Consider the following 22,154-nt stretch of genomic DNA (forward strand, 5'->3'; position numbering starts at 1 on the left):
ATAATTTTCTGTCTTTGATGTCACTGCCTATTACCATTTTGGATAACATTATCTTGCAATTTATCAGAAGATACTTTTAAAGTAGTAATTTATCAAATTATGATGCGATTAATTATGTAAGTGTCCACATAGATGTCCACAGAACTATTTAAGAAAGCAAAGGATGCAAATTCAGTTTCTTTGTTAATAGCCAGAACAGTGTCTTAAGGGCAGATGCTTTTTTCTTAATTTCAAAATCAAGAAATAACTAGGTCGAGTAAACTTTCTAATTAAAGTGTAACATAAATGTAGTAAAATATGCAAATCTTAAATGTACCTCTCTATTATTTTTTTTCTAAGCAATATAAATTGATTTTGAAAAATGTATCCATTTCCAAAACTAATCAAATGAGAAACCAGATAAATAGATTATTCTAATAAAGCAATAACATATAAAGAACTTAAGGGTTGTTTTTGTTGTGGCTTAAAGAGCCAATTCAACTTACTGTCATGTTAAGATATATTTTAAATGTGAGTTTGGCTTTTAAAATACTTTTTCCTTTCTAAATGACTACTTTAAAAGGCAATATTATTTTTTATTTTAGTTTCTGGCTTGATCCTTGTTATTAATAAAAATTCACTATCATTCACATCGGTACAGCACTTTAAAATCTGCAGAAACTTTTCACATAAAATATATATTATCTGATCTTTATAACTCTATGAGGTAGAAGGTATTATTATTAAGTGAAGGAAATGACTGGAATTTGGTAACCTTTTCCAAATCATTGTTCCTTTCATCACACCCTACTTGCTTAAAATGAAAAGTTAAAATCATGCATGATGTAAAAGAATTCCTATTTTGTAAATCTGTTTATTTTGATCATGTTTATATGTTAGAAGAAATAGTTTGCCTTTGATTTTTAAGCAATATATTTTATTCCAGACAAGGTTAACAAAGGGAAAAAATGCATATTCTTATATTAAAGATTAGAAGGCACTAAAGGTGTTTGGGGGAAAAAAAGAAGTATGAAAATATCATACAGTTGTTCATTAATTTACTACCTTTTTAAGAATTATTACCTTTTTTATATTTTTAGTGACTAAAGATATTTTATAGGTTTTCTTCCCTTCTAAAGTGTTTAATACTCCCCACTCCCCCTGGCATACACATACTCTGACACCACAAATTTCTCTCACACCAGAACTAGCCTGAGGCACAATCCACAGGAAGCTCTGAAGGAGAAAAAGCAGAAACAGCAGGTGCAGAGGCCACAGAGCAAGACAGAGGTGGGTAATGTGTGATTCTCTGACAGTTGCCAAGTTTCTTGGAGGATCAAATACATGCTTCTTGCATAATGCCCACAATTTTTGCCACTGTCTGTCTTTTGCTCAACTTAAGCTGCTGTCATATGGAAAACATGATACTATATATAAAAAAAACCCAGAAGAATCCACTGAAAAACTGCTAGAACTGATAAATAAATTCAGTAAAGTCACAAGATACAAAATCAATGTACAGAAATCTGTCGCATTTCTATACACCAATAATGAAGCAGCAGAAATTAAGAAAACAATCCCATTTACAATTGCACCAAAAATAATCAGACACCTAGGAATAAACCTAACCAAAGAGGTGAAAGACCTATACTCTGAAAACTACAGAACACTGATGAAAGAAATTGGAGACTACACAAAGAAATGGAAAGACATTCTATGCTCATGGATTAGTAGAACAAACACTGTTAAAATATCTATACTACCCGAAGCAATCTATACATTTAAAGCAATCCCTATCAAAATACCAACAGCATTTTTCACAGAACTAGAACAAATAATCCTAAAATTTGTATGGAACCACAAAGGACCCCAAATAGCCAAAGCAAGCTTGAAAAAGAAAAGCAAAGTTGGAGGCATCACAATTCTGGACTTCAAGTTATATTACAAAGCTATAGTAATCAAAACAGCATGGTACTGGCACCAAAAAAAAATAGGCACATAAATCAATGGAACAGAATAGAAACCCAGATATAAACCCACAACTATATGGTCAATCTGTCTTTGATAAAACAGGAAAGAATATCCAGTGAGTAAAAGACAGTCTCTTCAATAAATGGTGTTGGGAGAACAGGACAGAAACATGCAAAGAAATGAAACTGGACCACTTCTTATACCATACATAAAAATAAATTCAAAATGGATGAAAGACCTAAATGTGAGACAGTAAACCATCAAAATCCTAGAAAAGAACATAGGCAGTAACCTCCTTGATATCAGTTGTAGCAATGTTTTTCTAGGTATGTCTCCTGGGACAAGGGAAACAAAAGCAAAAATAAACTATTGGGACCACATCAAAACAAAAAGCCCTGAGAAACAAACTGAGGGTTCTAGAGGGGAAGGATGGGGGGATGGGTTAGCCTGGTGATGGGTATTAAAGAGGGCACGTACTGAATGGAGCACTGGGTGTTACACGCAAACAATGAATCATGGAACACTACATCAAAAACTAATGCTGTAATGTATGGTGATTAACATAACATAATAAAATAAAATTAAAAAAAAAAGCTTCTGCACAGCAAAGTAAATAATGAACAAAACTAAAAGGCAACCAATGGAATGGGAGAAGATATTTGCAAATGATATATCCAATAAAGGATTAGTATCCAAAATATATAAAGAACTTATAAAACTCAACATCCAAAAAACAAATAATCCAATTAAAAAATGGGCAGTAGACGTGAACAGACATTTCTCCAAAGAAGACATACAGATGGCCAACAGACAAACGAAAAGATGTTCATTATCACTCACCATCAGGCGCAAGTCTATTATAATTGTATATTTCTTGAACTTGGAAGTCAAAATTTCTTTTATTTAATTTTCTAAAATTAATAGGTATTTATTTATTTTAAAGATTTTATTTATTTATTCGACAGAGAGAGAGAGGGAGAGAGAGCATAAGCAGGGGGCGTGGCAGAGGGAGAAGCAGGCTCCCCGCTGAGCAGGGAGCCTGATGGGGACTCGATCCCAGGATCCTGGGATCATGACCTGAGCCAAAGGCAGACGCTTAACTGACTGAGCCACCCAGGCACCCCTAAAATTAATAGGTATTTAAATTTAAATTTCAAAATAATATAATAACTTCAAGAAAAATAATTTTTTATTGTTTAACTAGAATAATGTAAAAGCTTCAAATTCCAATGACTAGTCCCTCAGAAACGGGAGTTATTTTATTCAAGGTCAATTCTGTGTTATATACTGATCGTGCAGCTGTTTAGATGGTCAGAGATTTGTCATGGATTCTGAATCAATAAATATTCTCTCTCATGCTATGAAAACTAGCCAGCCCATGGGATTACCTAAACAAGGCATAAAATAGTTTTCATCTCACAGAAAATTAAGATAACTTGATCCAATTAAAAATAAAATTGTCATTTTTGCATTCTAACCCCAAGAATAAAAGGTAAATTAACTTTATTTTCCAATTTCTTATTTTTAGAAGAGATATAAACTATCTTATAGTTACCTAGATGTAGTATGGTTAAAGAAAAGAATCTTAAATTGCCTTCTACTACTGTCCGTCTCAAATATTTTCTTGATAAACAGCAATAAGCAGAAATATGTACTGTTCTTAATAAACATGTATGTTTGGGATATTTTGTTATAGTGGACCTTACAGCCTAAGATACTTGCATTCAGGAAAAAAGCACAAAGGAAAAAATTAAGTGCTAGGTACATCTCATGTGAACTTTATGAAGAGAAGTGGTAATAATTATGATACTGCAACTTTATTTACTCAAACTGGTCTTCAAGTCATTTTAGATGATGTGAGTTAACTCTATGAATAAGATATTCATAATTCTGTGCACCAAACATACAAATTGTGATAGCTTCTAAATGAAAATGACTCATCCCCAAAACTAGGAGAAAAAAAAAAAATGAATGGAATGTTTTATCCAGTTCTGCTTTTTTAAAGTCAATTCTGAGTCTGCAAGTTTATATGAAATGAAGTGAATGTGACTAGATAAAATATTCAGGGGAGTTTTAAAACATCACCTTAGACATATTTGACCAAGAACTTACATTTTTAAATATATTTAATATATATTTTAATACATTTTAATATATTTTAATATACTTTTAATAAATTATCCAAAAATATTACAAATAATTGACTATTTCTTGTCCTCTCTGTATGGTATGTCCATACTGTGGTACTAATATGATCCTGGAAACCATTCCGTAAGGCTGACTATCCTAAAATGAAATATGTTTCTACTGGAAGAATATCATAATTGGTATGATCTTGAACAGGGACTTAGGATCCTTAGGATCAAAAATCAGAGCTGTATCAGTGATCATAAAATCATGTGCACATTTGTATTTGACAAATATATGACAAATAAATGTAATTTGACAAATTAAAATGTCAAAAAATGTGCATTAGCACGCCACATACAACGATTCTACAAAATTCATATCTATATGAGCATATGTCACAACCTGATCAACAATTATACCTTTAATTCACCCGTATTTATCATGTATCAGGCACTATACTAGATGCTATCAGAAACGCTAATGTGTACAAAACTTCTTCCATTTAAATGAATGTGGTCTAATAGGTAAAATAAAATCTATTCATTCAAATAACTAAGTAGTGGGTGCCATATATGTGATACAAGTTAGAAGTACATTGATGGGAAAAGTATCATTAGTAACTAGAAAAATCAATAAAGGGATTATGGATTAGTGCTATTAATCTAAAATTAATATACTAGTTATCAACAAATGTAATTCAATGTTTAATGAGTGATACTTGTGATTTTCCTTCTGAAAATTTATGAGGATTGAGAAGAACGATTTGTGTGCCTCCATTTCCTTACAAATATTAATGGCTCCTTTTTCTCATTAAATGTACTTGTAGCTTGCAATGATATTAGCTTTAATTCCCTTGACAATGAGTTAAACCAAAAGCTGAGATCATTATTTTAACTCTCAAAAAGCCAGTAACATTTTTACATATTTGGAAGTCTCATTTAGGATTTCAGAGTTAGGAGGAAACATTTCTTGAAGTAGATCTTCTAATTATCATCTTTCCTTTGCTTTTAATTTTGAGCTTCAAAAACCTTCATGCAACAGAATGTAAGTGTGAAAGTACATATACCAAAAGGCCAGTAGAGCTCATTTGCCTGGTGGATGGTAAAGGTGGGGTGTTTCTTTGAACATGAATGTACTTTCTTCTTTTCCCACTGCCTCTTGGAGTCCCTGCTCAACATTAGCAGCTGGGCCTTAGTGGTAAAAATTAGCAAAAGACATTAAGTTACATATATATTTAATAATGTCAATTAAGCATGTGAGCAAGACTCCACATAAATTAGGGGTACAGGAATTATCAGTTAATTAAAAGAACTGAGATACACTCAATTTTTTGAGAATATGAGAGTCATTAGTGCCCACCAAATATATCTAGTCTATACCTTCCAGACACAAGGAAGAGACTGTATTTCTTGGAGTTTTTGTGGCTAGTTTGGGCTAAGTGACTAGAACTAGTCAATAAATTGTGAGAGAAAGTGAAATGAGTCTCTCACAGGTCAGAGCATTTATTACTGGGATGAGAACCTCCAGAGATCTCTTTTTGCCATGATGAAAGGAAATATTTGCAATGGTAGCTGGTTGAACAGCCCGGACACAGAATGAGACATTAAACGGAACTCCCAGAACCTTCCACAACAAACATATAGCCTGACTGAGAAATAAATCCATATTATGAAAGTCACTAAGATTTGGAAGTTATTTGTGAACACATATCCTAGCTTATCCTTATTCATAAATTCCAACCCCTTCCTTGCTATAAGGATGCCAGAGCCTCTGTATTATCCATTACATATGAATGTCCATTACATATGAATATATCCTCATATTAATAATTTTTTTTTAGTGCAAGGTGATCTTGCAAATACATATGGAGTTAAATGTCACTGTATAAAACTGTTGGAGAAACCATGACATATCCTTAAATTTATTCATTTATATACCACAGTCTGGAGGGAAAGTACCTAGAAAGAACGAGCCTATTTTTAGAAAAGCTTTCTAAAATATTTGGACCATACTATTTTATCAAGGAAATAACTCAATAGAGGAAAATGAAGGAAAATCTTTATTTAAAACAGCTTGAAAATATATAATAAATGTGAATGCTTATCAAATTTTTCCAGATATATTTTAGCTTCCTGTAATAAATTTAAGCCAACTCCAATTTCTTCTGAGCCCCTGATGTTCAAAGAGTTAATACATCCTCCCCTCTCCCTTCAAACTGAAATATCCCCATACAAATACACTAAAAACACCAGAATTGTGGTCTATCTAACTTATTAGAGTGTATCTCTGGTCATTCAGAAACCCTCAGCATCTTAATAAATAAAGCCATATTCTATGGGTAACCTTAAATCCCCATGAACTAGACAAAATACTTGAGTCCCTTCTAAATATGAATTTTTTTTGTGACAAAGTTCCTTTCTAGATGAGATATCTTTCAGTAAAGATGTTGATACCATTCATTAGCACATCAATAAATACTACCACATTTTAAGTTCAGATTCAGCACTAAATTTTGTTTCTTTTTTGTATCCCCTCCAGAGGGTGGTGGCCTATACCTAGAGCAAGTATAGGCTGCCTTAACTGTGTTAACTTCATTACACGGAAATAATGCAAAAAAATTAATTTTAAATCTATTATATTCCCCACAAAGCATCTAGGGTTTAAAGTCAGACAGGTAGAATCCAAATCTAAATCCTATCTTTGCCACCTACTCTCTGTATTTTGGGGCAAGATGCTTATCTTCTCAGTACTTTACTGTCCTCTTTTATAAATGTGATTAATAATAGCATCACTTGGGTCATAGTATGACTAAGGACTCGATGTGATAATACACATGAAGCATTAAGAGCAGTCCCTTGGTCCAAATAAGTATTAAAAATACATGTTACTATTATTATTGCTCTAAAAGGAAAGAATAACTGAACATGAATGCTTTCTTAAATACATACATTTGCTTGAATTACTTTGCAAGAGGAATATAGAAAATGCGTGTCACTATTCACACATAAAGCTATAATTTCTTAAATATATAAGTCACTTTTTAACATATAACTAAAATTACTGAAGAGTCCTAACATTTGTTCCTTATATTGCTATGAGTTAAAGAATATATTTTATGCATTTTAAATTCATGATTACACTGTGAATGAAAAGGATGAGCTATAAGTTGTGAAATCCAAAGAAAACAGTAAAGTCATGAAATAATTTTTGATAGGTTTCATATGGAAATTCAAGCATCAGTATTTATTTCAACAAGTGTGACCTGTAAATTCAATGAACGTGTACAATATTTTAACCAAGTTTCTGTTCTAACAATGACAGCCTTTCCCCAACCATGGCAATGATGTAACCCTGCCATCTAGTGGACGATGGACAGGGACACTTTTTGAAAATTCTGTAAAAAGCCTCAAATAAAAGAACAAACTTGCATTTTTGTGTTCTGACATTTTAAATTTTAAATCTTGAAAGTGGATCTGGTAAGAAGCGTAATTTGTGATGTTATAAGGAGAATTATTTAAATATATTATTTAAAAACATGAGATAGAATATGTTAAAGGCCCAACTTTGGAAAAGTCTAATACATAGTGTACAATTATTAATATAAATACATCTCTATGAAGGAAAAATGAGAATTTTGTGAAGAGAAATGTTTCATAAAAAGTCATTTTAGCCATAACTTTTAATGTTGCATCAGCTGGAAATCTTTTTTAACATGTTCTTGCACTTAAAAAATAGCAACTGTGGGGCGTCAGTTAATGATCTGACTCTTGATTTCGGCTCAAGTCATGATCTCAGGGTCATGGAATTGAGCCCTGTGTCAGTTTCTGTGCTGGGCATGGAGCCTGCTTAAGATTCTCTCTCTCCCTCTGCTCCTCTTCCCCCCAACAACCCCCAGCCCACACACAAGCACTCTCTCTTTCTCTAAAAAAAAAAAAAGCAACAGCAATAATAATAAAACAACACCAAAAAAAAGATGAAATATAATACAGGATCTTTCTCTATGTACAAATATAAACACACACACACACACAATCATTTTTTAGTATAACGGAAACAAAAAGTCCACTATCATTTGTTGTTTTGTAGTTACTGATTTGCCCAAGATTAAGGTCTGTCCAAACCTGACCTAATTGCTAGAACTTTTAACTTCAGGCACAATGGTTTTGCTCTCACTCAGTGTTGCCTCAGTCACTTAAGACTTCTTCACAACACAATTGTCAAAATCGGATGACCTATTTTCATTTGAAACAAAATCATCTAAAATACATAGAGATAAAATATACTAGTAACATAGTTTTGAGCATTTTTCACACATATCCATGGATAGGTAGACAGATCATTTTTAGGAAACACTGTTAAATATCAAGAATCAAAACTACTGCTGAAAAAGGAAACATCTGTGAGAAAGTGAGCAAAGAGAAGTCCAAAAGTCAAGCCCACCCCAGTATTTGTGAGACCTGAGGCCTTCCGGACATCCTGGGCGGTAGTCCACTCATCACCTCTTCCCACCCTGGCTTTCTCTCTCACTGTGAAGGAGCATCCTACACATGCCTCTAAGACACCACAGCCCCCAAGCGCAAACTAAGACCCGACTCCCCTGTACACACACTACCTTCACCCTCACCTGAAGGCTCCTGCAGTTTGGACAAGGAATCTGGAATCTTGGTTACCTAGAATGTGTCAAAGCTTCGGATGGGCATTTTGTCTTGACCCCAAAGGCTCCTCATTCTGTGTGAACAGGCAGACTAGGTAAAGGACAGGCAGAGTAGGATCCACCAAGGGGTCAGTGGGTGGTACTGGCATAAGTGTGGCTTATAACTGGACATTTTTAGAGTGGCTATAGAGTAGAGAGATGGTGTGAAATAATGGTTATCAAAGGGTACCCTCACGATGATCAGCTTTTTTTCTTAGCTTGCGTATCCCAGGGTCTTGTTCTAGAAGAGAGAATATAAAACTTTTCATGGAAGCAAGGAAGATACGAATTAAGGGTAACCATCATGGTGTGCTATCATCTGTCATGACGCATAAGAGTCTCGAGTGAAAGCGTAGCCTCTCTAACTTGGGACATCAACTAAGGAGACCAATTTTCCCTTCAAATATGAAGTATCTATTCTTTAGTCTGTTTTTTTTTTTTTTTGTCAGTCTATTTTCACATCGCAAGAGGCATAAATATCCCAGTCACATACATAATTATTTTATAAATGCAAGTATATGCATATACTTACCATGCTGTTCATTTTTGAAGATGATGAACCTGCTCTTTGCTTTCTTAGACTATTCACTTCTTCTACATTTCCATCTTTTGGTTTCAAAATCATTCTGCTACTCCCTGCAGTTCCTTCAGATGAGGATCGCAGTCGCCTTTCTATAAATCTTCCTTCACGATATGGACTGAAGCTACTGGCAAGCACTATTAAAATAGATAAATAAATAAAAATTAATACAAATGCTTAAATGTAGTTTTTATAAATGTTCCACTGAAAGAAAATGAGAAACTCTTACTGTCATTCAAAAACTCTCTATCACAGAAAAAATTTTTTAATTAATAGTGGTAAATTTAGTTTACTTAATCATGTAATCACTTCAAAGCTCAAAACCTTCATAGTCATCCTTGGCTTCTTCATACCTCACAAAATCACGTAAGCAAATCCTGTCCTTATTACCTTCAAAGTGTATACAGAATCTGATCACTTCCTACTACCTTCCGCATGAATACCCTGGACCAAACTCCATCAACCCTAGCTTGGGTTACTATAATACTTAAACCGTCTCCTGCTTTTGCCTAGTCCCACCTGCCTCTCTCCCCCCAAAAAACACAGCCTGCTTTCCACATGGTAACCAGAATGATACACTGAAGACATTAAGTGACATTGGTCATGATCACTCTTCTAGTCATAGAGTTGATATTTTCAAAATAGCCTATCAGTTTCCTTATGATATGATGCTATTCTGTCCCCCTGCCCCATTAAGGGCCTCCCTATGTTCACCTGTTCGCAACTTCACCTTCTACTGAGTCCTCCTCCTTCACTCTGCTTATGCTGCACTGGACTTCTTGCAGTTGCAGGCACACTGCAGTCCCACGGCCTTTACCCCATAGCCTTTGCACAGTTATATTTCTCTTAAATATTTGTATATCTTACTCCCTCATCACCTTCAGCTCTCTGCTAGTATGTTACCTTGATTAATACCCTGCTCACCATACTTAAAAGGGTCTTTGTGAGACCTGAGGCCAAACTACAAACAATGAACTATCAGAAAGTGAAATTAATAAAACAATCCCATTTATAATATCATCAAAAAGGATAAAATGCTTAGAATCAAATTTAACCACAGAAGGGAAAGATCACTCTGCTGGAAACTATAAGACACTGATGAAAGGAGTTGAAGAATACATAAATAAATGGAAATATATTCTGTGTTCATAGATTGGAAGAATCAATATTGTTAAAATGTCCTTACTACTTAAAGCAACCTACAGATTCAATGCAATCCCTATCGAAATTATAATGGGGTTTTTCACAGAAATACAAAAAAAACTATTCTACAAAAGAACCACAAAAGACCCCAAGTAGCCAAAGCAATCTTGAGAAAGAAGAAAGCTGCAGGTGTCACATTTCCTGATCTCAAACTATACTACAAAGCTATAGTAATCAAACATTATGGTGTTGGCATGAAAACAGACACATAGATCAAAGGGACAGAATAAAGAGCCCAGAAATAAAACCACCATATATGAGCAATTAATTTTCGCCAAAGGACCCAAGAATATGCAATGCAGAAAGGATAGTCTCTTCAGTAAATGGTGTTGGGAAAACTGGATAGCCATATGCAAATGAATGAACCTAGAACCCCATCTTATAGCGTACAAAAAAAACCATCTCAAAATGAATTAAAGATTTGAACAAAAGGCCTGCAAGTGTAAAACTCCTAGGAAAAAAAGTAGGGGTAAGCTGCTTGACATTAGTCTTGGCAATGACTTCTTGAAATTCACAGCAAAAACAAAAGCAACGAAAGCAAAAATAAACAAATGGGACTATTTCGAAGTGAGCTTCTGCACAGCAAAGTAAACAATCAACAAAATGAAAAGGCAAATTATGGAATGGGAGAAAATATTTTCAAATAACATATCCTGTAAGGGGTTAATATTCAAAATATACAAGGAACTCATACAACTCAACAGAAAATAATAATAACCCAATTTAAAAATGGGCAAAAAGGCTAAATAGACATTTTTTTTCCCAAAAAGACATACAAAATAGCCAATAGGTATATGAAAAGGCATTCAACATCGCTAATAATCAGGGAAATGTAAATCAAAGCCACAACGAGATATCCCATCACACCAGTTAGGATGCCTGTTAGTAAAAAGTCAAAAGATAACAAGTAGTGTCAAGACTGAAAAAAAGGGAACCTTTATACACTGATGGTGGGGATATAAACTGGTACAGCGACTATGGAAAAAAGTATGGAGTTTCTTCAAGAAATTAAAAATAAAGTTACCATATGATCCAGGAATTCCATTTCTGGGCATATATCCAAAGGAAATGAAATCATTATTTCAAAGAGATATCTGTAGCCCCCTGTTTATAGTAGCATTATGTATAATAGCTAAGGTATGGAAACAATCTAAGTGTCCATCAACAATGAATAGATAAACAGATAAAGAGCTCAACTTTATATTATTATTTTTGATATGACTATACAACTCAGACATTCAGATATGTATTAAACACTAGTTTAAACATCTTCCATTATAAATACAGAATAAATTCAGTATTATGGACTTCAGTGTACACAGCAACTCTTTCTTACGTAAAATACATTAACTTAACTGGTTTTAAAATGTTGAACTTCCAAATTATAAAATCCTTATGAATGGCACAAGAACCTCTCCACATAATGAAGGATAGAATACTATTGTCTTTTCCTTGTTGACATTACCAGCTTAATTGTCTATCCCTCTTTTCTACAAGTTGTAGATAACATGAATAAACAGCTAATGTCCCAAGAACCAGCAACACATTATCAAATTCATCGAAATTACTTTAATGTGTTAAATGGCTCACAATTAGGATCTTAGTCAACAGATTAATAGTCAGCAAGATATTCCCATAGAGATAAGTATATATAGCATTCAATTTGGCATTGAGGCAAATGATTATTTCTAAATAAGAATTAGATATAATCAGGATAAGTACATTTCTACCATATTTTTGTGCTATTTCTTTTAAAAACTGTCTAAATTCCAATTTGAGATCCACCATTTGCTAACAGTGTGATTTCATAAAGTTATTTGACTTAATCCTTAATTAGTAATAACTGCCATATAAAATTTTGGTTATGATTAAATGACACTTATCTTGATGAGCACTAAGATAAGGAATTGATGAATCACTATATTGTATACCCGAAACTAATATAACACTGTATGTTAAGTATACTGGAATTAAAATTTTTAAAAATAAATTTTTTTAAAAAAGATTAAATGAAACAATGCAAACAAATTCCTTAGCATGTTTTTGGGCGCACATTAAGTGTACAAAAAGGTGACCATCATCAATATCATCATCAGCATTGTTCTTATTATTACTATAATTAAAGAATTAATATAACTAAAGCCATAAGTACAAAAAAGGCTACCAAGATCAAAAAATTTAAAAAGTAAGCAGATGCATAAAAATGATCTTGTGTCAAATGTGAAAAATATTAGGCTGTACAATTATACAGCTAGATAATTCATTCATGCATTTAAAACTTTAAAATTGGGCACCTGGATGGCTCAGTCAGTTAAGCAGCTGCCTTCAGCTCAGGTCTATGATCCCAGAGTCCCGGGATCGAGTCCCGCATCGGGCTCCCTGCTCAGCGGGGAGTCGGGTTCTCCCTCTGCCCCTCCCCTCTGCTTGTGCGCGCTCTCTCTCTCTCTCTCTCATTCCCTTGCTCTCTTGCAAAAATAAATAAAATCTTTTAAACAAATAAAACTTTAAAACTGTTATATTCATGGAGAGACTAATTGGATTAATCATATAATGTTATGATTCTTGACACTCTAATATATAATTTGACTTATTATAGATTTTATGTAATAATTTAGTATTATTTTTAATGTTTTGGAAAGAGCTGGGGTCATGAAGTCACTAAGCCTAGTCCCTAAGAGCCTGAGTTTTGGATTGAGATAGCTGTAATTTGACCGTGCCATGTAACAGCTGTATGATCCCTTGGTCTCAGTTTTCATATTTGTAAAACGGAGACCACTGATGCCTGCCTCATAAGGCTTGTATCCCAAACAATTATCTACTAACGTTGTGACTTCAGACACATTACTTAACATATCTGTGTTCCAATTATCTTATCTGTAAAATGGGTGACTATAATAGTAGCGATTACAATCATGTGAGAATTTGATGAATTAATGTATCCGAAGTCCACAGAATGGGAAATGAGACATAATAAGCATTCTGTGTTGGGAGAACTAGTTGGCAGTAACAGTAATAGGAATAGCAGAAGTAGCAACAGCAGAAGCAGTGGCAGCAGGAGAAAAAAATTAATAAAAACAATGTCAAATACAGTCCAGTAGGTGGCATATATTCAACAGTTTTCTTAACTGAAATTTATATTAAATAACAAAGTTTTCTGTTAAATGACATACTGGAGTAATTCAACCCCCCCCCCTTTTATTCTTACCAAAGAGCAGGTACCCAAGGTTACACAGGTATTTAATGACAGAGGCAAGGTTAGAACCACAGTATCCAGGCTCCAAGGACAGTATTTTTAAAGCTTGCAGGCCTATTATATTTAAAGATAGAGACTATCTGTCCTGAAACATAGATTCTACTTAATAATTCAAGTTTTGTTAAAATAGGAAATAGAATTTAAGTTATACAAATTTCTTTTATAGTGATTTGGCTGGAATATATCCATTTCATTAACTAAGAAATAAAATTAATTTCATTGACTAAGAAATACCAATACTCTAAAACCATTTACTCTACAAAAAGAAATCATTATTTTAGATAAAGCCACACTCCAAATAAAATTAATTTCTTTCCACTCTCTTCTGAGGGCCAGAATCTGGACAACACAACTAAGAAAAATGAGTGATACTGCTGAATTACATTTTTAGCGTAATACAAGTGAAGTAAGTTTAAAATCAAGTAGAGAAAAGATTTAAAACAAATTATAAATAAGAAAAAATACTACAGAGTGAAAAATAAGGAAAAGGTGGTTTCTATTCATGAGATGGAATAAGAAAATTAAATAAATTAGAATGAAAATTATATTTCGTATTTACGATACAAAGAAAATCAGCTTACCTTTGGCAGGGTTTGATTCATATCCATATGATGTTTTGTTAAAAATATGATGATCACCAGAAGAGGGTATTATCCTTGAATCTGAAATAGGATGAATCCCTTTAACACGGTCAGCTATTGCTTTATGTTGCTCATAAAATCCAAGTTTCCTTGGGGAGCTTGTCGCCAACATTTTTTCACCATTTTGTACTACCACATGTTCTTCTCTTTGCATATCACCCGATAGGTGAGTCTCTGAGTTGTTCCCATTCATAACAGGTAGTTCAGTGATTTGCAATAACACTTCCTTCTGATTAGCAGCAGAGGTTTCTGATAAGGAATTAGATTCAGCGCTACATCGGCCTTCTAACCTGTATTTTCCAGGAGACATAATTGCACAGGGAACAGTTCCCATAAGGTCTATTGTTGTCTTTGTAACAGCAGCAGGATTGGAAGAGATCTGAGAGGTAGAATGATTGTGGCCAAAGTTGTCACAGTGGGATGCCATACTTCCACTTTGAGGAAATGCATCCGTTTCAGACACAGAATCTTCAGTCAAGGCTAAGAACTCTGAAGGTGTCTGAGCTGTTGTAAGATCAGCAGAAAGCAGCGGAGATTGTAAAGAGCTTCCTGCTCGTTCTGTTACATCCACGGAACAAGATGGAGAAGCTCTTACTAATACAGGCTCTCTCTCTTGGTACTGTGTAATTTCCAATGAGAATCCAGACTGTTGTACCAATGAAATGGATTGACTCTGTGGAACTGGTTTAGAAAATTTATAGTGAGATGAAAAGGATTTAGTAAGTAGCTTCTTTGTTGACTGCTTAACAGAATGGCGAGTTTGTTCTTCTGTGAATCCAGAATCATCCCCCTCACTTTTGCCAGAACTTAGGCAATTTATAAAGACATTCTTATTAGTTGAGTGCTCCTTTTCCCTTTCAAAATCTTCTGTTAAAGATCTTGTTATCTTCTTATTTCGTGAACTGCTAAAACCAACAGAATGTCTTCCCCTTGTTTTAATATGTTCTTCCAAACTCAGTTTTGGCATACTGCTATGACCAGATTGAGCACCATTTGAAATACTAAGGTTCTGGTTGGTAGCATCTTGCTTAGGTTCACTCCCCTTCTTATGGTGGAAACTAATGGAAGGAGTACGGAATATGCTCCTGCGTTTACCTGTACTACCTGAGCTTGAGTTAGTGCTGGAAGGAGAGGAACTGTGGACACCAACTGTATTACTGGAGGACGGTGAAGAAGGAAGAGAATCATGTCTTCTGCTAATACTTCTCCTGAATATTGGCAACCGGGAGACCAGGGTAGATCGTCTTGATCCTGAGTCCCCCATTGGGACTCCAAGGCTTGCACTGTGATAGCCAACTTAGCAGCCTAAAGAAGTTAAAACAAAAAGAACAAGTCAGGAGCATTCAATTATAAATTATAATAAAGACATTTTAAAACAAAACATTGTTTTTCAGTACATGGAATAGAATTCGGTTCACACTAAAATAATAAATAATTAAATTCTGATACTTAAGGATTTTTTGAAATTTTAAGTAGCAAAATTATCCAGTAATTTGCATGGCAATTTTATAATGGCTCAAACATTTCAAGATTACCAAGAATATTTAGTCTATTGAAGAGGTTATTGGGTTGGGAGACACAAGATCACTATTCAAGACCCAGCTTTACTACTCCCACTAGTTCTATAATTTGGTAAACTGTTTGATCCTAACACTTTTTATGTCTACTGATACAGATGTAGTAGCCATGTGACCACCATAACCATTGCCGTTGGGTAAAATGACCCACCTCGACCTCTATTGGCCAGCATCAGATACACCACAAGACTCAACAAGTTACTGCTCTGAACTTAACAGAATCACAGACCAGACTAAGGGATGATCTGACACTACAATCTTGAGTCAAAGAAAAGCGAAATAGGAAGTATTCTTCTCCTTGGAGTTTGATTTTGGGGCAGTTAGAGATAATCAGGCCACTGGCAGAGGAAACTAAACCACAAAGGATACAGTGCATGGTTATAAACAAGGTAAGGTTATGAGGAAACCATGACTTTGAGTTGAAGAAAAGACTTGAATGAAAATTAATTAAACTGGTAATGTTGAAATAAGTAAGAATACATACTGACAGAAGCAGAAGCATAGAAAATTTATGAACCACATTAATGTCAGGGTGGTGATGATGAAGAAAAAGAAGGAAGAGGACGTGAAGGTGGCAGCTCTACAGTTCATTGACTGTGATGTACCAAATACTTTTCTTACACAGATTATCTCTTTTAATGCTTTTAACTATAGAAGCAGATAATAATACCATGGTCATTTGACAGCAGAAAGGTAACCTTCTGTCATTCAGCTAATAAGTGGTAAAGCAGGAATAAGAAACTAATCCTTATGTAACCACAGGATCAGCTCATAATCAGATGATAATTCTGCCTTCAGTAGAGTGAAGAGCCAAACCATGTGCTGCTGAAGGTCCAGCTATGCTTCTACTTCAGAGATTCCCACTTGTATGGTCAATCTTGCCATTCTGATGACTGCTATTTTTCACTGATTTTCATAATGTGCCCTGATTGGTTCCTGTTTTGCTTTGTTTTGCTTTATTTCTGTATTTCACATAATTCCTTAACTGTAATGTATACACCCCCTACATCAACTTGAATCAGACTCTGTTTCATTTTGCTGTTTTTTGTAACCAAAACTACCTAACTGAACAATAACAAATACTACATAAAATGACCAGCCCTCCATTTTATTATTCTTACAGAAACATTATGAGATTGATCAAGTGAAATACTTTCATGGTCCTGAAGAAGTATGTAACAAAAATGAAAAAATATATTCCCTTTTGGATTCACATTTAAAAATATTTAATATTTTGTCCCAAATGATATAAAATCTAAGATTTGCATTAAATGATTTTTATTAAATGATTTCTACTTGCATTCACTAAATTTGAATCTAAATTAAACTATGTGTAAAGCACTCCCAAAATATCTGCATATTCTTGTAAGCCTTTGGGAGAATAAAGTTTTTTTTTTTTTTTAAAGATTTTATTTATTTATTTGACAGAGAGAGACAGCTAGAGAGGGAACACAAGCAGGGAGACTGGGAGAGGGAGAAGCAGGCTTCCACTGGGCAGGGAGCCCGATGCGGGGCTCGATCCCAGGACGCTGGGATCATGACCTGAGCCGAAGGTAGACGCTTAACAACTGAGCCACCCAGGTGCCCCAGAGAATAAAGTTTAAAATATAAACAAAGACACTTTAGCTCTTAAAATCTCACAAATTAAAAATATCTAATTTTCTTCCCAGGTTAAATCTAATTTAACCAATTTCCAATTTCCAAAGTGGATACAAAAAATAATAAAATAAATGCTGACACAAAAGTAAGAAATGTTAAAAAAAAAAAGGCCAATAAATATTTCAATATACACAAATACTGAAAATACCTTATTAGTAATAATGGTAAATATCTTGACATTAATGCATTTATAACCATAGATTCACCACCAGCTAAATATCATAATGGTTAATAATGTTCCAATTATAACAAAATTCTTCACTAGGCATTGAATGGAAATAAATGATGCACATTAATGAAAAATCACAACTGAGAATAATGTTAACTAAAGCATCAGTAAGACTGAAATCATGAAAAAATGTATTTTTTTTAAGATTTTATTTATTTGAGAGAGATTAAGCACTAGTGGGAGGAGGGGTAGCAGGAGGGAGGCAAGCAGACTCCCTGCTGAGTGGGGAGCCCAACAAGGGGCTCCATCCCAGGACCCTGAGATCATGACCTGAGCTGAAGTCAGACACTTAACTGACTGAGCCACCCAGGCGCCCCTGTGTCAGCATTTAAAAATAGGGACTCATTCGATATCTCTTTAGCAAGTATTCAAAGGATTTAACTAATAAAAAATTCAGAAAAAAAAATATAGTAATTACTCCTCCCTTCCTAAGTGCTTAATGAAAACAACCAGACTTCCATTGGGTACCAATAATAGACTTAGGTTACTAATATATTTAACCTAATTGAAGTAAAAACATCATAAATACTAAGAGATATTTGCACATTGAATGGAATAACATGAAACAGATATAAAATCTATTGGAGATAAAAATCCTTTAGATTTTACTTTGTCTAACTGATAGTCTTTTAAATTAAGGTCTTGATTTCCTACTGAGAGCTTCCCAGCTAAAAAAAAGAAAGATAACATATATATAGATAGGTTGGAATTATCCATATTTTTTAGAGAGACTCTTCTATGTTTAGATGCTATTTATATCTCCAGATTCATTATCCCCCTCTCCTCATATTTAATTCTCTAATTGGACTGATTACTGCTTGCCATTTTCTGTTCACTTTCACCTGCTGGGCATTTGTAGATGTGGGATCACCTGCTTACGATGCCCTTTCTGTAACTCTGATGTGAAATATTCCTATTTCTCTAACATTGTCCCTTCCAAGATGTCATCCGTGACCCCTTTCCCATCCTCTTCCATTTGGGATGTAATACTACTCCTTTACATATCCTCAAGTATTACCTTACATAGTTAACATCTGTCTATCTGACTTCACTATTTGACCTTAAGTTTCTTAGTAGCAAAGGCCATCTCTGCTTTGCTTTGAGACCCCATTGCCTAATGTAAGACACAGTTAGTACCTGTCAAGTAAATGGATTTTAGGAAATAAAGTTTTAACTTCAATACATCAGTATTTCAAACCTAAATAAACATATTTTCTGCCTCACTACCATAAATAAATGCTGCAATTTTGAGGTTAATTATATTAATTTACAACTTTTAGAGAGTCATACGTTAATTGAAAACCTTTCCAACTGTAAAATCATTCAATAATCTAAAATTTACTAACATCTGAAAATGTTCTAGAAGCACAATGCTAAATTAAAAAGTTGAATAAAACAATATATCATCACATCAACTATTAATGACAGACAAATGTAACACTGCAACATGTTAATTTTATTTTTATTATAATTTTATTATGACAATCACCTTTTAATTTCTTAATAAACCTTGTGTATATTTTCATATATTTTTATAAATTTCCAAGTCAGATAAAATAAACATATTTTTTTCAGTTCTCCTCTAATATTTCTTGGTTCAGAAGTCATATCACCTCAATCATAACAGATCCTAAAAAATACACAGGTACTAGACCTGCCCATCTTCCAGGGGCCTTTACTACTATGAACATTATTTTTTCGGGAAAACAAATTTGTTATAAAGAGTGTCTTCTAATTATACCTTTAAAGCTATATGGATAAAAAAAAATTAGACTATTTTAGACAGTATCACTACACAGATGCATAACTTGACCCTACTGGAAGTGGTATGAAATTCAGTTTGATCTCAATTGAAGAAACAGTATCCTTTGCTCTTTAACACCAGGATTTAACAAGAAATTCCCAGAAAGTACTTTATTCAGTGATCTCTGTAACTTTAGCAAACACTATCATTACCCTTAAGAGTGAAACATCATACAGTAGATCTGTTCTGAATAAAATGAGAGGTGAATCTTATTTGGCATGGTTCAGAAAAATACAAATTCTAGTTAAAGGGGCTATATGCATTGCTAATGTTACCTATTTAAAATAGAGTAAATGTAAAATAAGAAATACTGAAAAATATACATATATATATGTATATATACATACACACACACACACACACACACACACTTTCTTTCATGATTCTAAAGGCATTATCTGGAGGCATAAAAAGACCTTGCAGGGCTTCAGAGGCACCTGGGTGGCTCATTAAGCGTCTGCCTTCGGCTCAGGTCATGATCGCAGGACATGATCCCAGGGTCCTGGGATCGAGTCCCTCATCGGGCTCCCTGCTCAGTGGGAATCCTGCTTCTCCCTCTCCCACTCCCCCTGTTTGTGTTCCCTCTCTCGCTGTCTCTCTCTCTGTCAAATAAGTAAATAAAATCTTAAAAAAAAAAAAAAAAAACCTTGCAGGGTTTCAAAGCAATCATCTTGAAAATGAATACCACATACAGATAGCTATGTCTGTCTATGCAAGTAAAAGAAACAAAACAAAAACCCCTTCACCTTTTTCTTTCCCAGCATTTTTTCAAATATTTTCCTAGAATTTGAATACCCCTCATATTTTGTCACCATGAGCCAAAGATGAAATCACCTGACAGCCCACATCTGAGATAGTCCTAAATATCATTTGTCTTTCTCCCCAAACTTGTGATGTTTAGGGAGAAATTTACAAACAAAAATACTTCAAATCCAAGCTCTGCCACTTACTAGTAGCATTAGCTAGAATAAGATAATAATTATTTTAGGTATGAAAAGGTGCAAAATCAGAAAGAAACTTAGCACTCTGCCTCATAGTGAATAAATTTCCAGTTTCTTTCTTTTCTGATGCAATGCATTCAAGCAAGTGGGGAATAAATGATTATAAAAATGAGCTACTTATCAAAATCTGCCCCAATTATTCCATTTTAAAAACCACCTAAAAATATTGGGGGAGTGGGGCGCCTGGGTGGCTCAGTTGGTTAAGCTACTGCCTTCGGCTCAGGTCATGATCCTGGAGTCCCGGGATCGAGTCCCGCATCGGGCTCCCCGCTCAGCAGGGAGTCTGCTTCTCCTTCTGACCCTCCCCCCTCTCATGCTCTCTCTCTCTATCTCATTCTCTCTCTCAAATAAATAAATAAAATCTTTAAAAAAAAATATTGGGGGAGTACATAAATCAAGATCAGTATTCCAATCCCTTATGATGAACCTCCCCAAAGTATACATTTTTATTGGAATTGAAAAACAATGATCAATATTTGAAAGGTTTGTGAAGAATGTTGCATGAAGTAAATCTGGTCCCAGTTCTATTCTTTCTCAGAAAAGATTTCCGAAAATAACCCGATACAGCCTACATGATCATGCTGAAAAGAAAATCTATGATACATGATGAAATAGAAGAAAGAAAATTCACAGAAACCAAATATTCTCTAGGTCACAATTTTTCAACACTAAGAAAGTGATGGCAGAAAATAAATTATATGTAAACATATCAAAGGGCATTGATCAACTTTTACCAAAATTAAATAAAATAAAAGCTTGAAGAAGTTTCCAAAACAATCTTACCTAAATATGTCCTTCAGCCACAGATTTAAATGAGGCTCACAACCTTTTAGGTGGATAGGGCTCAGCTGGAAAGCCCTCCAGTCCAGACTCTTTCTATTACAAAGCCATGCAATTTACACCTCAACATTCTTTAACTTTATGTTGCAAGGTATCCTTAAATGAATTTCTAAAATGTTTTACTGTTTTTCCCTTAAATGAACGGGGAACTAATGGAAGGATTTTTAACAGATAAATCACTACCACAACATGAACAGGGCCACTTCAGCCATAGGGTTAGTGAGGGCAACATGAGATAAATTAAAAAATGGGTGGATCAGGACCAAGTGGGTGATCGATCACTGGAAAGAAAATGAGATTGTCAGCTGAAGGCAGAAAGAGTCAGAAATCATATAATTGATCAGGTATGTTTAATTCACAAATTATTAAATTTGCATATAATGTAGCCGCACTGAGTAGATGAAGTTCTTTTCAACAAATAAACAAGAAAATAATCCAAATAAATAATTGCTTATATCAGAAATATCTACCTTTAGGTGAAGGTAACTACTAAAAATGATTTGACTCTAAAGTTGATATGTAAACAGAGGTAGACTGCCCCTGATTAGATCTGTATAAATCAATCTCCTTGGAAAAAAAGAGAATGAGTGATGT

At 34.2% G+C, this 22,154-nt stretch overlaps 1 protein-coding gene across 1 annotated transcript in view; it reads right to left on the reverse strand.

Annotated features, from left to right (window-relative positions):
• The window catches only part of CCSER1 (coiled-coil serine rich protein 1), a 1,330,597-nt gene that overhangs the window by 1,173,683 nt on the left and 134,760 nt on the right, over window positions 1-22,154 (reverse strand). The window contains exons 2-3 of the mRNA XM_021702315.1: window positions 14,391-15,755; window positions 9,306-9,490 (exon numbers count right to left, since the gene is read on the reverse strand). Coding sequence (XP_021557990.1) covers window positions 9,306-9,490; window positions 14,391-15,714 — 1,509 coding nt within the window. The 5' untranslated portion in view covers window positions 15,715-15,755. The remainder of the gene's footprint in view (window positions 1-9,305; window positions 9,491-14,390; window positions 15,756-22,154) is intronic.

This window comes from Neomonachus schauinslandi, chromosome 2 (assembly GCF_002201575.2).
Source record: "Neomonachus schauinslandi chromosome 2, ASM220157v2, whole genome shotgun sequence".
NCBI lineage: Eukaryota > Metazoa > Chordata > Mammalia > Carnivora > Phocidae > Neomonachus > Neomonachus schauinslandi.